Source organism: Amblyomma mixtum, chromosome 4, assembly GCF_055824585.1.
Source record: "Amblyomma mixtum isolate Tamu chromosome 4, ASM5582458v1, whole genome shotgun sequence".
Taxonomy (NCBI): Eukaryota; Metazoa; Arthropoda; class Arachnida; order Ixodida; family Ixodidae; genus Amblyomma; species Amblyomma mixtum.
Genome location: NC_143015.1, coordinates 105,669,849 through 105,683,620, shown reverse-complemented (window position 1 = coordinate 105,683,620; position 13,772 = coordinate 105,669,849). Strand labels below are relative to the sequence as shown.

At 50.2% G+C, this 13,772-nt stretch overlaps 1 protein-coding gene and 1 non-coding gene across 2 annotated transcripts; both read right to left on the bottom strand.

The window, feature by feature from the left end:
* Positions 1 to 1,078: 1,078 nt before the first annotated feature.
* Positions 1,079 to 7,442, bottom strand: LOC149347711 (meteorin-like protein). Its single transcript, XM_089541629.1, has 5 exons — positions 7,323 to 7,442; positions 6,924 to 7,093; positions 2,945 to 3,339; positions 2,015 to 2,071; positions 1,079 to 1,371 (listed from the first exon to the last, which is right to left on the bottom strand). Exons 1-5 carry the CDS (start codon positions 7,440 to 7,442, stop codon positions 1,079 to 1,081), a joined length of 1,035 nt encoding a protein of 344 aa, XP_089397755.1.
* Positions 7,443 to 8,833: 1,391 nt separating this feature from the next.
* Positions 8,834 to 8,995, bottom strand: LOC149347710 (U1 spliceosomal RNA). Its single transcript, XR_016282591.1, has one exon. It is a non-coding gene; the product is annotated as a U1 spliceosomal RNA (small nuclear RNA).
* Positions 8,996 to 13,772: the final 4,777 nt, after the last annotated feature.

Sequence of the window (13,772 nt, the reverse complement as noted above, 5' to 3'; positions counted from 1 at the left end):
CACTGCGGCGACCCGCATCGGGAGAATGCGAAAGCAATGACGACTCTTCCACACTCGTCGCTTCTCTTCACTTCACTTGGGACTCCTGTGGTTTTAATCGCCTCTAATTACTCCTCATCAACCAAACCTTTTTCTTTGATTAATTAAGGTTAATTGATAACTTTTTAATCTGTTTCAAGCCTGCATCCGGCTTGGTTGCGTATTTTCCCACAATTTCGACGTCCATGGCTGCGTTGACGTCCACCCACTATATCAACGTCAGAGGCTATTTCGACGTCTAATCTACTTTTCCGCCACTAACAATTAACTAATTACTCCGCATCAAACAAATTTGACGCGCAGCGACATTTTATCTTCCTCTATCGCATTCAATCATTCTTTTAGTACTCATAAACCACTCGAATGACGCCAGGGCCGCGGAAATGTTTTGCGTCCACTTTCTGCGGATACGAAACCGCGGACATAGCCAAGTAATGCTTTTGTATTAAAAACGATTTCCATGACCATCAGCTGGTTCATCAGTGTGTACACGAGCAGTGTTCATCGTTAGGTAGGTAACTGTGTTCACCATCAACAAATCTCCTTGCTGTTGACATCATAGTCCTGATGCTAATAAACATCACCGCGCTCATCAACTGACTACTGGGGTTGCGCGCATGGAGCAAAAAAAAAAAAGAACTAAGAGGGAGCTTTGCGTCACGCGCTCAGCCTTTGCAAGCCATCCTCCTCTGACGCCGCTGCCGAGGGCCCTTTTGAGCACTGACTCATGGCAAATAGGCCCTCCACGGTTACCAGACTGCCAACGAGCTTGGATCGCGGTGCTTTTTAGTGTACGTCCGTGCTCAGATGTAGCGCAGAAACGCAGCGCCACGCAGCGCCACACAGCGAGAAACCGAAACCGAAATCCGGCTAAGAGCTACTACTGCCTTGTCACGTGAGGGCCTATTTCCCATAGCGCTTTCCACTACATTTTTTACGACTAGGCTTCAGGATTATGACGTCACGCTCCCTCCTAGTTTTTTTTTTCCTCCATGGTTGCGGGGCATCACTTTGCAGCGTCGCTGTTCCCAGGTGCTTGTCACGTATTCGATTGGTCAGCCCCGTCGGCTTCAGGCGTGCACTTCAGCCTGCCCTGCGCCTCGAGTCGTTGCCACTGGGTCAGTTTCGGTGCACACGTCACGACGGGGCGACCGAGGTGCCACCTGGCGATGACGAGGCGAGGCTCCTGCGTGTCTCTCGGAAATCCACACCTGGCAGGCCTGGTGACGTAGTCGGGCAACCGTCCGCGGTGGGTGCGCGACACCGAGAGCAGCCAACGGATGCTCCGGTTGTCCGAGTGGAGCGTGGCATTCCGCACCGTGGCCTCTGCGACTGAACCAAAACAGCAAAGTTAAAGGGAGAATGAAGCGTACTTCAATGATCGATTCAATCAATCAATCAATCAATCAATCAATCAATCAATCAATCAATCAATCAATCAATCAATCAATCAATCAATCAATCAATCAATCAATCAATCAATCAATCAATCAATCAATCAATCCCTCGATCGATCAATCAATCCCTCAATCGATCGATCAATCAATCAATCAATCAATCAATCGATTGATCGATCGATTGATCAATTAATCAGTCAATCACTCAATCAATGAAATGTTTATTTTGCATTTTTACGCTGACTGCAATGACTGCATGTAGTAGGTGGCGCTATTAAGGACACTGAGTCATCTTTCGCATCTTTCATTTGTAAAAAAAAAAAACGCTGGAATAGTAGAAATTATTGCCAACGCCAACGACACACAGGGCTGTAATAATGCATCGCGTACATTTTTCGACACGCGGGATTAACACCCCCTCCCTCTATATGTCATGCATTTTTTATACTTGTTGGTACACCTCTCTATCGTCCAAAAAACTTAAACTTGACAGTCAAACTTCAGGAGAGTCGGATCGGAAAAACATTGGCACCTTTCAGGCGCCGAAAGAAAGATGTTTGAATGGCTAAAACACTTACCGAGGTCACTGAGACAGTATCTCTCGCGCAGCTCTGTCTCTGTGCAGGGGCGGCACTCTGAAAAGAAGGAAAAAAAAAGAAATGGTTGAAGTGGAAGCGAGGAAAATGGGTGATGTATATCACATCAGGAACGCTATTATCATGCATTGAAGTCCACTGCGTTTACAGCTTGCACGTGGTAGCATATACATCATCATCTTCAGCCTGACTACGCCCACTGCAAGGCAAAGGCATCTTCCATGTCTCTCTAATTAACCCTGTCCTTTGCCAGCTGCAACCACCGCATCCCTGCAAACTTCTTAATATCATTCGTCCACCTAACTTTCTGGCGCCCCCTGCTACGCTTGCCTTCTCTTGGAATCCACTCCGCTGTACTTAAGGACCAGCGGTGGTCTTGCCTTGGCATTACAATACCTTCTCACGCCCATTTCTTCCTCTTGATTTCGGCTAGGATGTCATTAACCCGCGTTTGTTCTCTCACCCACTCCACCTGCCTCCGGTCTCTTAACGTTACACCTATCATTTTCCTTTCCATAGCCCGCTGCGTTGTCCTTAACTTAAACTGAACCCACTTTGTTAGCCTCGACATTTCTGCCCCATAGGCAAGTACAGGTAATATACAGCTGTTGTATACTTTTCTCTTAAGGGATATCGGTAATCTCAAGTCAGATTGTCATGCCCTCCTTTCATGGACATTCGGCGACCAGCGCCATCTGTTGACAGCCAACGGCGAAAACTCATGGGTGATATTTTAAGCCTACACTTGTGAGAAAACTATAGAGTCCCGATAGATTCTGCACGAACATGGATGCTCGTGGCCGACTTTTCCTCCTCGCTACAAAATCGTTTCGAGCAGGAAAATCTGCAAACACCTCGGAGTCACACATTAACACATGCCGTCCAGAGTCGAACATGAAGCCCGCCACGCACCTTCCCAGCCTTCGAGTCTCTCGAACGACGCCACGGGCTGGCCCGTCGTGTACGTCAGGGTGATCTGATGACGCTTCATCGTCTTCCCCGACGAGGACGCCCCGAGCGATGCCACCGCGTAGACGACCACCGAGCCTCCTCGGGAGAGGACGCACTTTGCCCGGACTCCTGGTCCCGGCACGAGGTCGCCCTGGGCGGTCTCCAGGTACACCAACGCCCCCGAACTGCGGGCTTCGAGCCGAAAGCAGGCCTGGAACTGGCGATGCTCTGCTCCCCTGTCTGTGGCGCGTAGGACGATCCGCAGGGCCCCGCGAGGCTGGGTCCATCGGACTGTTCCGGAGTGGCAGGAGTCCAGGTACACCGGAAGCACACCTCCCGAAGACTGGGCGAGGCCACTGTTTCGGAAGAACGGGAGGCAGGTTGGTGCGATGTTCACGTGTCCTACTTCAGTTAAACGGCTACGTACGGAGCCTTTTTTTTCGTCATAGCTCATATTCCCTCCTGGCCTGACACCACCTCACACACGGGAAACTTTGAAATAAGCGGGACGACCTACAGTAATGGGCATGGACTTTTACCGCCACGTCAAGAACGCGGTCGCATGCAGAGGTGGTTAATCATGATGCGATGCGTTCGTAATAATTAAGCAGCCAGTTCCACAAACTCTTACGGAAATGTGAGCTCATTCATTAATGAACTAGGTCTCAAATGAAAACGTTGACTGTGATCCTGAAGGATCTCATTATGCTACAGACAGAAACCAACAAGGAAAACAATGAAATTAAACATAAAAACGACTGTTGCACAGCATTCTAAGATCATTACGTTACAAAATAATAATAAAAATATCAGCAGCGATAGTTTCTCGTACTGCTGATGGTTTGGTGATTAATAAACACACACAGACACAAGCGCGCGCGCGCGCACGCCCACACACGCTCACACACGCACGCACGCACGCGCGCACACACACAAGCCATACCCTTACACAGAACATTTTGAACATAAGTTGTGACCAAGCCGTCGTGACGGAGGAGCCTCGGTGAAGCAGCCCCCATTCAAGCTGGCTACTTTTCACAATTCTTTTTTTTTTTCACTTTCTCTTCGTTTTTCCCACAGTTTCACATTTCTTAAGCACAATAAACCAATATATCTCATTCACATTAAACCATGAAGCGGTCAGAATCACTATTCGCGTTTCTACTTTTGCCTCTTTCATCGTTAAGTGCTCTTCAGAATAAGAATAAATTTTTATTCACTTATTGCAGTGAGGTCACAAACAGACAGCTTGCGCAAGCAAGCTTATCAGATAATTCAGTTCAAGAAGAGCAATTAAGTTACTCTAGTTTCCGCTACGTCACAATAACGAGTAATGAACACGTTTGTATACTCTGCAGCTGCCTCGTGTTTATACGTATGGTCGCTCTATTCGTCTGCGCTGCTAATGTCTTTTCTGCAATCAGCTTTACTAAGAGCACATCAATAACATCTGCAACTATTACAACTCTTACACCTTAAGTCATCACTAAGTTGCCCCTCTTTATATTACTGTATTGCTTATTAAACCGCTGGCTCTAGTGCACTTGTGCCGTACAACTACCGCATCTCTCCCACCGCGGTGGCTTAGTGACTAGCGTTCAGCTGATGATTTCAGGGTTTCGGATTAGATCCCGGCCGCGACGGCAGTTTCAATGGAGGCGAAATACAAAAAATTACCGACGATTACGTTACTTCCTAATGCGAAATTTGAGCGCAGCAAATAAGCTGTTTCACCTTTTCGATAGATTGAGGCAAAGAAATCGAGCAACACATGTATGCGCTATCACAGAATTTTTTTTTTATTTTTCACACGTATTCCTTTAACAAAGATTCCACTAACAGTTGTTGACAGTCATGAAGGAAGCTTTGTGGTCGGAGAAATAGACTGATATATGTTCGACTTGGTATACCAATGCTTGATTCTCAAAGACGACATCTATACAAGTGCCTCGCGAGGTTGTCACAGCCGTGGGACGCGTTACGAGCGAGAGGAACGGGATGTTCTCCCGCATAAGTGTTATGAAATTGCTGTTTGTCTTTATGTCAACATTAAAGTCCCCCACTACTAACATCGGTGTGGATCGATGGACGGTTAATGCGAGTTGCAGGAAGTGCACGACGTCTTTCGTGAGTGCGGTAGGGGCGAAGTAGGCAGCTACTACCAGCAAGCCGTTGGGCAACTTTGCGGCGCACAGTTCGCCAACTTCATGTGACGTGCCAAACATTTCGACTGGTATTGCAGAGAGACCTGTGCGCAAGTAGATAGCGACTCCCGCCGCTCTGTTGTGGTCTCTTCGAGCTATGATTTCGAGAGGCTCTTCGGGATCCATCCAGGTTTCAGCAAAGCAAATTACAGAGGAATGGCGCAGAATGTGATCGTGGTGTACGTCCTTGGCATGTGCGGCAAGGGAGCGTACGTTAAGAATGTGGTTGTGAATGATGAATCAAGTGCTGCCAGCGAATGACGCGTCCATTGGCTGTCTGCGTGTGTTACTGATGTGTGGTTAACATGTTAAGCTTCGCCTGTAAGAGTGGAACGCGACAGCGTCTTGCAACGCTGCCAGGGAGTCCACAGAACGCCATCGCCAATTCGGCTGTACGCCTTGCTGGACGGTAAATTTATTTTTTGAGGAAAGGAAATGTATCTCTCTCGCATATCTGGGTGGACACCTGCACCTCGCCGTAAGGGAAAGGGGGAAGATGGGAGTGAACGAAGACGCCGTATTAGCTAGACGCGCCTTTGTTCATTCCAAACCATTCAGCTGGCATTACGGAGTGGCTAGCGTGCTCGTATCGCACTCCGGAGACCCTGGTTCGATTCCTTAACTCGACCAATTTCGTTCTCGGTTTTATTGATTTATGCGGTCTAACTAGAAAGGTTAATTAGGCTATTTCATATTTATATTATTGTATTTCTATCCATCGTGTTCTGTCATTAACCTGTCAATTGTTGGAACTGTCTAGGATGTTCGACACAACGTATATGAAACGAGCAACGTCTTACTGAGTGGGGAAGTGCGTGGTGGTGGAGGGAACGCGGCTTCGTACTTATCTGTTTTTTTTCAGCAGCGTCTCCTTCCGCGGACGCTGTTGTCGCTGCGGCGCGCGTCTTTTCTTTTCTTGTGACCTCTTCATTCTCCTCTATATGAATTAGGCTAATTGATTAATTAATCAATTAACTAAACTCAGTCCAACTTAGTTGCAGCATCACTATACGATCCCTTTGATTGGTTGCATGGTTACTAGCCAAAGTACAATTGGCCCCATTTGAAATTCGCGCACTGTGACCTCACGAGCATTTCGTCCAATTGAAAAGCGTGACATTGGGGGCGGAGCTGGTTACGAGGCCGACGACGACGCGAAACCCAGGAACGGACGCCAAAGAGCTGCGCTCTAAAACGCCCGTGTGTTGTGCGATGTCAGCGCATAATAAAGAACCCCAGGTGGTCTATATTAACCCGGAGCCCTCTACCACTGTTCGTTAAAGTCACAGCCTATCGTGCAGGTCAGAAGTTCTCAAGAAGCGGGGCAGTGCCTTGCAGGCCTTCTCCGCCGACGACCGCCGCGGCCAGTGGCTGAAATCTTCATTTCCGTGAAAGGGCGCGGATCTAGGCGCTCCAGCGCACGGCTGAGAGACTGCCTTTCGGTGGTGTAGGCAGGGCAGTCACAAAGAATGTGGGTTATGGTCTCGTTCCCACTTATCCTATGGTCTCTTCGGGACTTGAAAATTTTGCATCCTTTACGTTTTACGGCATCGCTTTTGCATCTGTTACTTCGTTTCACATATCACTGTTCGGTCGTGCATCTCCAGTCTACAACTATACGGTGAGTATGAAATTATAGGAAGTGCGAAGAGTGGGGGGGGGGGGGGGGCAATATCTGAAATTCTTTAGAGGCGCATGCAAAGATGAACGGAGGTGACAAAACTTGGGGTATTCACCTTTGCTTCCAGTCACAAGACGTGTTCTGGTCAGGCTCCTTGGGCGGCGGACGGGCGTTCGAAACGTCCAGGAACACCGCTGCCACTGCGAGCACCCGGACTGCCCGATTCGGAGTCATCTGGACCAGGCGACCACGTCGACAGCGCGATGTGTGCGCCCGCCGTCTAGCCTAGGAAGCGCCCTCTGTGAGAGAGCGAAGAACTCGCTCCGCAGGACGGTCGACGGGCGCCGTTTACGCCGGCGCGGGAGGAGTGTGGCGCAGATGACCGACAGGGGTTGCCGCTAGCAGTTCGAACTAAAGCCCCTCAATGAAGCTCGAACGGGAGCACGAATGGAGCAGAGAGGGCGCGTGCCGTGCCTTTTGTAGTTGGCCGCCGGAGTCTCTGGGGAGAACGCACTCCCCAACGGCGAGCGTGGGAACGGTGAGGTGGGGGCGGTCCCGACCCAACGTTCCCACGCTCCCGCGCGGGACCGGGTGCGCTTCGCCGCACGGTTGTCGCCTGCTGCGGGGAAGCCATCTTTCGCTGGGAGAGTGGTCCGCAGCGCGTGCCGGTGAGAGTGCATTGATAATGTGTTTTTTTTTTAGATTTGTTCTAGAGGAGGGCGGTTCATGATGCCGCAGAGGTGTGCGGGTTAATTGGGTTATCGCTTGAGGTCACGTGGCAGCTCGTAGTTTGATGGCCAGAAAGTGAGCTTCGCGTGGGAACGTGACTGGAGCGTGTCGCACGAAATTTGTTTTGTGTGCGCATTTGTTTCCTAGAACCACGGCGAAACGCTCGCAGGGCGGTTTCTCGAGCGAGCTGCTGAAAAAGAAACAAGAAAAGGTATTGCAACAGCGCCTCTTCGCTCGTCGGTACTGAGCTGTAACTAGCAGTAACTCCGAAATTCTTTTATTTTTATGGATAACACAAGGGCCCTCATTGGGCATTACATGAGGGTGGGCTAATACGTAATTTAATTAGTTTTGTGATCACTGACTAGGAGGACTCGGGACAGGGTGAGTAACAGCTTCGGCGGACAAGTTATTCCAGTTTCTTGCAGTGTGGGCGAAGAAGAATTTTAGATGCACAGAAGTGGACGCTAGAGGTGGATGTCTATAGTCGGATACAACTTAAGTCTGCAGTGAAGCTCCGCCCACAATCAAGACCACCGCACAGAATTCCTTCCCGACGAAAAAGTAGTACGTTGTTGAAACTTTTCTTGTATACTTAAATAATAAGCTGATCACAAGAAAAAAAACTGGCAGTGCTTTAGCTCTGGTTAAACCTGGAGGATTGCGAAAGCAACGAGGAGAGAGAGAGAGGCGATGGAGAGCGCGCGGCGGCGGCCCCCGGCACGCTATAGCTATGCGCCGCTACTGCGCATGCGCAACTGGCGAGCGCGGCGACGGCACCTCTGAGTCACCCGCGCAGCTACGGCGGCGGCGCGCCAGCTGTGCGCCGTGTGACGTCACTGCTCCTCGCGCATGCGTGGTATGATTTTTCGGCAGCTCCGCGAAATGGCTCGGCGACTCGCGTAGTGTTCCTTTCGCGACAAATAAATTATAGCCTCTAGGGTTTTGATACGTGGCTTGTTTAAGATAGTCGAGCATTAAAAAACTGACTTCGTTTACGGTCGGCCAGCGGAGTAATACAGGACGCCGCGGCCCAGTGTTAGCAACTGCTGCTTATTTTTTAAGTTGTATCCTACTATAGCCCCACTTAACCAGGCGGCATCCCGTGAACCCGTCATACGTAAACACACCAGCAACCTGCACGTGCATTGAAATTCCGATGCACGCACACATCTATCGAGGAAGCATGTATTTCTCTTCCCCTCCCCTTTGCATGACGATATTACAATACAGTCGCTAGCTGGTTGAGTCGCCGCATTCATATGTTTCTTAATCTTTCTTTTGATTTCAACATGGCAGGGGCCGGCGCGTACGCCAAGCCCCACTACCAAAAATTGCATGTCCCATCTGCCCCGATTAGGGGAAGTGGCGTGCTTCAGCCAACCGCAGTGCAATGGAAGGCCTCAACACGGGGCCCCGACCTGAGTGATCGCCGGAGACCCGACACCAGGTAAGTATGCTTACGAAGCCGCACGTAAACGCACGCCATGCTGGGCACACCGCCATCTAGCGCCAGTGAGAGACACACCTGTTGTACCATTTCTGACACCAAGCTAACAGTACTTCCGCTGAGAAGCCAGCTGTTAAACACTAAACAATCGTACGCAGTGACGTGTAATTCAAGTTTCGAGGAATGAGCTCTACTAAAGTCATTTTTTTATAATAATTACACAACGAGGTGCAGGGGCTAATCCGCAAAGGGCATGGATTCACATGCTCTGGTGCATTGTTTGCTGATTTGCTGTGACGTACGTACGTACGAGCATACCCGCTGCGGTGGTTCAGTTGGCTACCGAGCTCAGCTGCTGGGCGCGAGCTATCAGGATCGCATCCTGGCTTCTGGATAAACGTCAAGTGCAGAATCGATTGCGCTTGTGCTGTTTGTGAGCCTAGCGCTTGTTGAAGCGTCACAGGTGGTCGAAATAAACCGAAGCCCTCGTCTACTGTGGCCTAAACGGCGCACACTGTGTACACGTTTAAGTGTTATTTCTTTTAACCCTGGTGCGTGGTGGTGTGGCATTTTTATTCGAACATCCTTTCTGTTAGGCGTTCAGTACATCCTGGGCCAAGGCGACGAGGGCACTTTGCAGTCTCAGATCCAGGGAGGCGAGCCAGACGGGCCACGGTGGGGGTGGGGGGAAAGGATAGGCGGGGGACTGGAAGGCTGCGTGACACTGTGTAAGGCAGTGTTCTATGTCGGCATATGTGTGTGGACAGTTTGGGCACTGAGGTGTGGAAGTGTACCGGTATAGGTAAAGTTTGGCTGGTGTATGTAGGAGATGAAACTGTATTCTACAAAGATGTTTGGTGCCGGCGTACTTGGGCGTGCCAAAAAGTCGTTGGCTGTAGTTGAGGTAAATTGCTTCTCGCGTGCATTCCCAACTATGCTATCCCAACTATGCTTTCTGAACTATTATCCTACATTTCTGAAGCAGTTTTTAGCTACGCGACGGTGGGAGTCGTTTCGTGAAAAAGGGAGCAAAAGTTGTTGTTGCCTTAGTGGCATGACATACCCACCACGGGGGATAGGCCGGGGTTCAGTGAGGAGAGCCAAAAGAAGATAAATTGGAGCCAAGCTAATGGTTTAACTTTGATTGCCAAGCTAATGATTTAACTTTGGGTAAGAAGTACAAATGGATGCGGCACACACATCTTCGTTTTCCTTTTCAACATATGTCGGGAGGTGCACGTTCTTGTTGACGCCTGAGATAACTGACAAAGGTTTATGGTTTATGAAGGTGTGACGTCCCGAAGCAACTCAGGCTATGAGGGACGCCGTAGTGAAGGGCTCCGGAAAGTTCGACCACCTGGGGTTCTTTAACGTGCACTGGCATCGCACAGTACACGAGCTGCTAGAATTTCGCCGGCATCGAAATTCGAGTGACAAAGGGTAAACAGTTTTAATGATGATGGCAGTTTGATTTGAGTTTAAATGCGAAGAGCAGCCGAGCCAGAGGAGCTCCACTGCAACGAGTTCCAGACTGCGCGAGGGAAAGGGTCAAAGGCCCATTTTTCCAAGTGCGTCACCATTTTGCCAACCTCGCGCTTGAATTATGATAGCCTTAGCTGCCTAATATACGTTGTGGGGCTAGTTGGTTCATTCTCAGATTTCTTTTATGCGCACAGAAAGACGACACAATAAGACAATGTAGACAGGACGGAGCGCTCCGTCCTGTCTACCTTGTCTTATTGTGTCGTCTTTCTGTGCGCATAAAAGAAATCTTAGCTGCCTAGGCATCCTAAAAACCCAATGCAACACAGCACAACACACTTCGCCCCTGAGTCCGCCGCGGTGGCTCAGTGGTTACGGCGCTCGGCTGCTGACCCGAATGACGCGGGTTCGATCCCGGTCGCGGCGGTCGAATTTCTATGGAGGAGAAATTCTAGAGACCCGTGTACTGTGCGATGCCAGTGCACGTTAAAGAACCCCAGGTGGTTGAAATTTCCGGAGCCCTTCACTGCGGCGTCTCTCATAGCCTGAGTCGCTTTGGAACGTTAAACACCGTAAACCAAACCAAACTTCACCCCTGAGAATCCCCGCATCTAGACAGGGGAAAGTTTGTGACCGTTTGGTATCTGGTGGAACTACACCCTAAGACGGATACACCTATATGGGAATAAAAAAGCTTCCTTTTATAAAAGAAGAGTGCGCTAGAGGACAATTTACACCCTTTTTACTCCTTTCTGTTCCGCAAACGCGGCGGATGCGCAAAGCAAAAAAAAAAGAGAAAGCGAGCGTTTGAGCAGTCATTTCATTTTTTTTTGTTTTATCGCAGTGACATGGGTAACTTGTTTGCAAAGGTCGTCTTCAGGTTGGGTGGCACGTTGTGTGTGGAAGGGTGATAGCTGGAGCTAGTAGGCAATTCACATGAGGTTCCATAGTGCGAAACGAAGAGACAAGGCACAAGCGCTGAACTTTCACTAAACGCTTTATTGGCGCTCACAGGGTTCATAAAGGGTATATAAATGCGCATCTGCATATGCCAACCGCGAGAAGTGCGTATCGAGATCACGTTTGCTTGGTTTTTTGAAAACTTCACTGGTTCAGTCATAAAACCCGTTATCTTTTAGGCCTTCCTTGAGGACCGAAGGAATGGTAGAGCTTTGCCAAAATAAATGAAAGGCCTGAAAGAAAAGCCCTGGTTGAAAATTAGCCTCTGTGAGTACAGGAAATGGTGCAGTATCTGTCTCGGTGGACACCTGAACCGCGCCGCAAGGTTAGGGGTAAAGGAAGGAGTGAAAGAAGAAAGGAAGAAAGTGGAGGTCTCCGGAATAATTTCGACTACCGGGAATCTTTAGCGTGCACTGACATGGCACAGCACACGGGCGCCTTCGCGTTGCGCCTATCGAAACGCGGCCGCCGCGGTTGGAATCGAACCTGGGTACTCCTGCCCAGTAGCCCTAACCACTGAGCCACCGCGGCGGGTTGGCCCTGGTTGCACTTATCTCATGAAATCGACGCCATGCTGCAGTGGCGCCTCGAACGGAGCGTTTGTCGCGAGCGAAAAACGCGACGCGCGGCAAACGCCCGCGTTGCCGCCGACGCGCGAGCACCCGCACGAGGAAAATGAAGCGGCGCTGTCGCGCCGCGTTTTTTCGGGTTGCCAGACCACACAACTGCCAACGAGGTGAATTGACTCTGACCGCATATATAATATGCCCTTTAAATTACAGAACACTACAATAAAAACAATCTTCATGTAATTATACCTCGTTAGAGGTTGTCTTGTGCATGTTGGCCGAACACTACGCGCGAACGAACACGATGCGTGAATGCACGTGGCTCTTTGGACGTGCTCAACAGTAAAGCCAGCTCCTGCGAGGAAAGAGCAAAGTTCCCCCAAAAAGGTGCCGCTACAGTGACCTAGAATATTCTAGTTCACTGTAGTGCCGCCGAGATGCGCGGAGAGCAGAGCCATCTGTTGGCAAACCGAAAAACCAAAATGACACATGCCTGCACGCTGATTGGTGGACGCCGGCCGTGACGTCAGTGGACGCGCAGCGCGAGGCGTTTTTTTCTACAAGCGTAGAACCACTCGGCGGCGCGATTTCGTGTTGGATTATGCTGGGCACGCGTGAGAGTGACGCGCGCGTCCCACCATCCGCGCGGTAATCGCGTCGAAAAACGCGCCATGCGGTTCCAGCTTAATAAGAAGGATCGGCGCGCAGGACCGCCTCGTCTGCTCCGTTGCCTGAGTGATTTGTCGGCCCGTTCAAACGCTTGACGTAAAAAAAATATTTATTGGGAGCGCTGTGACATTTATATCTCCTAGCCAACGAGATAGCGGAACCGCTGAAGGTCAATGGTTGATATTTCTGGCGCCAGCATTGCATTCACAGCATGCGAATAGGGGGTTGCCATGTTGCAGTGTAACGTTCGCAGAACAACACAGTGCTTTTTAGGCACCCAACCCAATATTTCTTCAAACGTGATCTGCCTGGGCTAAAAAAAGCATGTGCAAATACAAAGCGCTATGCAGTCCTGCCAGCTTATAACGAACTTGTCGGTAGCGCTGAAATAGTTCGTTGTATCTGATGTTCGTATTAAGCGGACTTCGTTTTTTGGAGCCAGAAATACAAAGTCGGCCATAAGTACCGTTTCTGAGGACAGGAAGTGGCGCCTATCTGAAGGAGCGAGTTGGTCGCCCATATTCACTCCGCTAAAGGTCAAACGTAACTGCGGCCGGGTCACGCGAAGGCTTGAAAGTGCGAGTAGTATTGCTTTCCCAATAAAACGAAAATTATGCGCAGCATTGCGGGCGGCCTTCAGGCTGCCGGTTGTGGCGTCCTGGGCGTGCCTAGTCGCGACGTCCTCTGTCCAGGTCACCAGCCGAAGTTGGATATTCGTCTCGGTGCTGGACAAAGCAGCCTCCCACTGCTGCGGACTGTTTAGGTGCCAAGAGGCAGGGGGCAAGTGTGCTGGGCAGGAGAATAGGATATGAGCGTAGTCGGCTCTTGGGCTGTCACATAAGCGGCAGGCCGGCGAGCACTCTCCGGAGTGGAGGAGGGCAAGACGTGCGGGAGTGAGAAAAGTACGGGCCTGAAGGTGGCGTCACAAGCGTTGGTGGCGCTGGAAATGAAACTTGTGCGGAGGGGGCAAAGTGAGACGAGAGAGGTGGTAGTGTTAAGTAATATTATGGTCGGTGAGGAGCGCGTCGCGCGTATCCTTTCCCGGCGGGGCCGGGCTTGCTCGGTCAGTCGAATCGCCAGCGATATAATTAGACGCCTCGTTTCC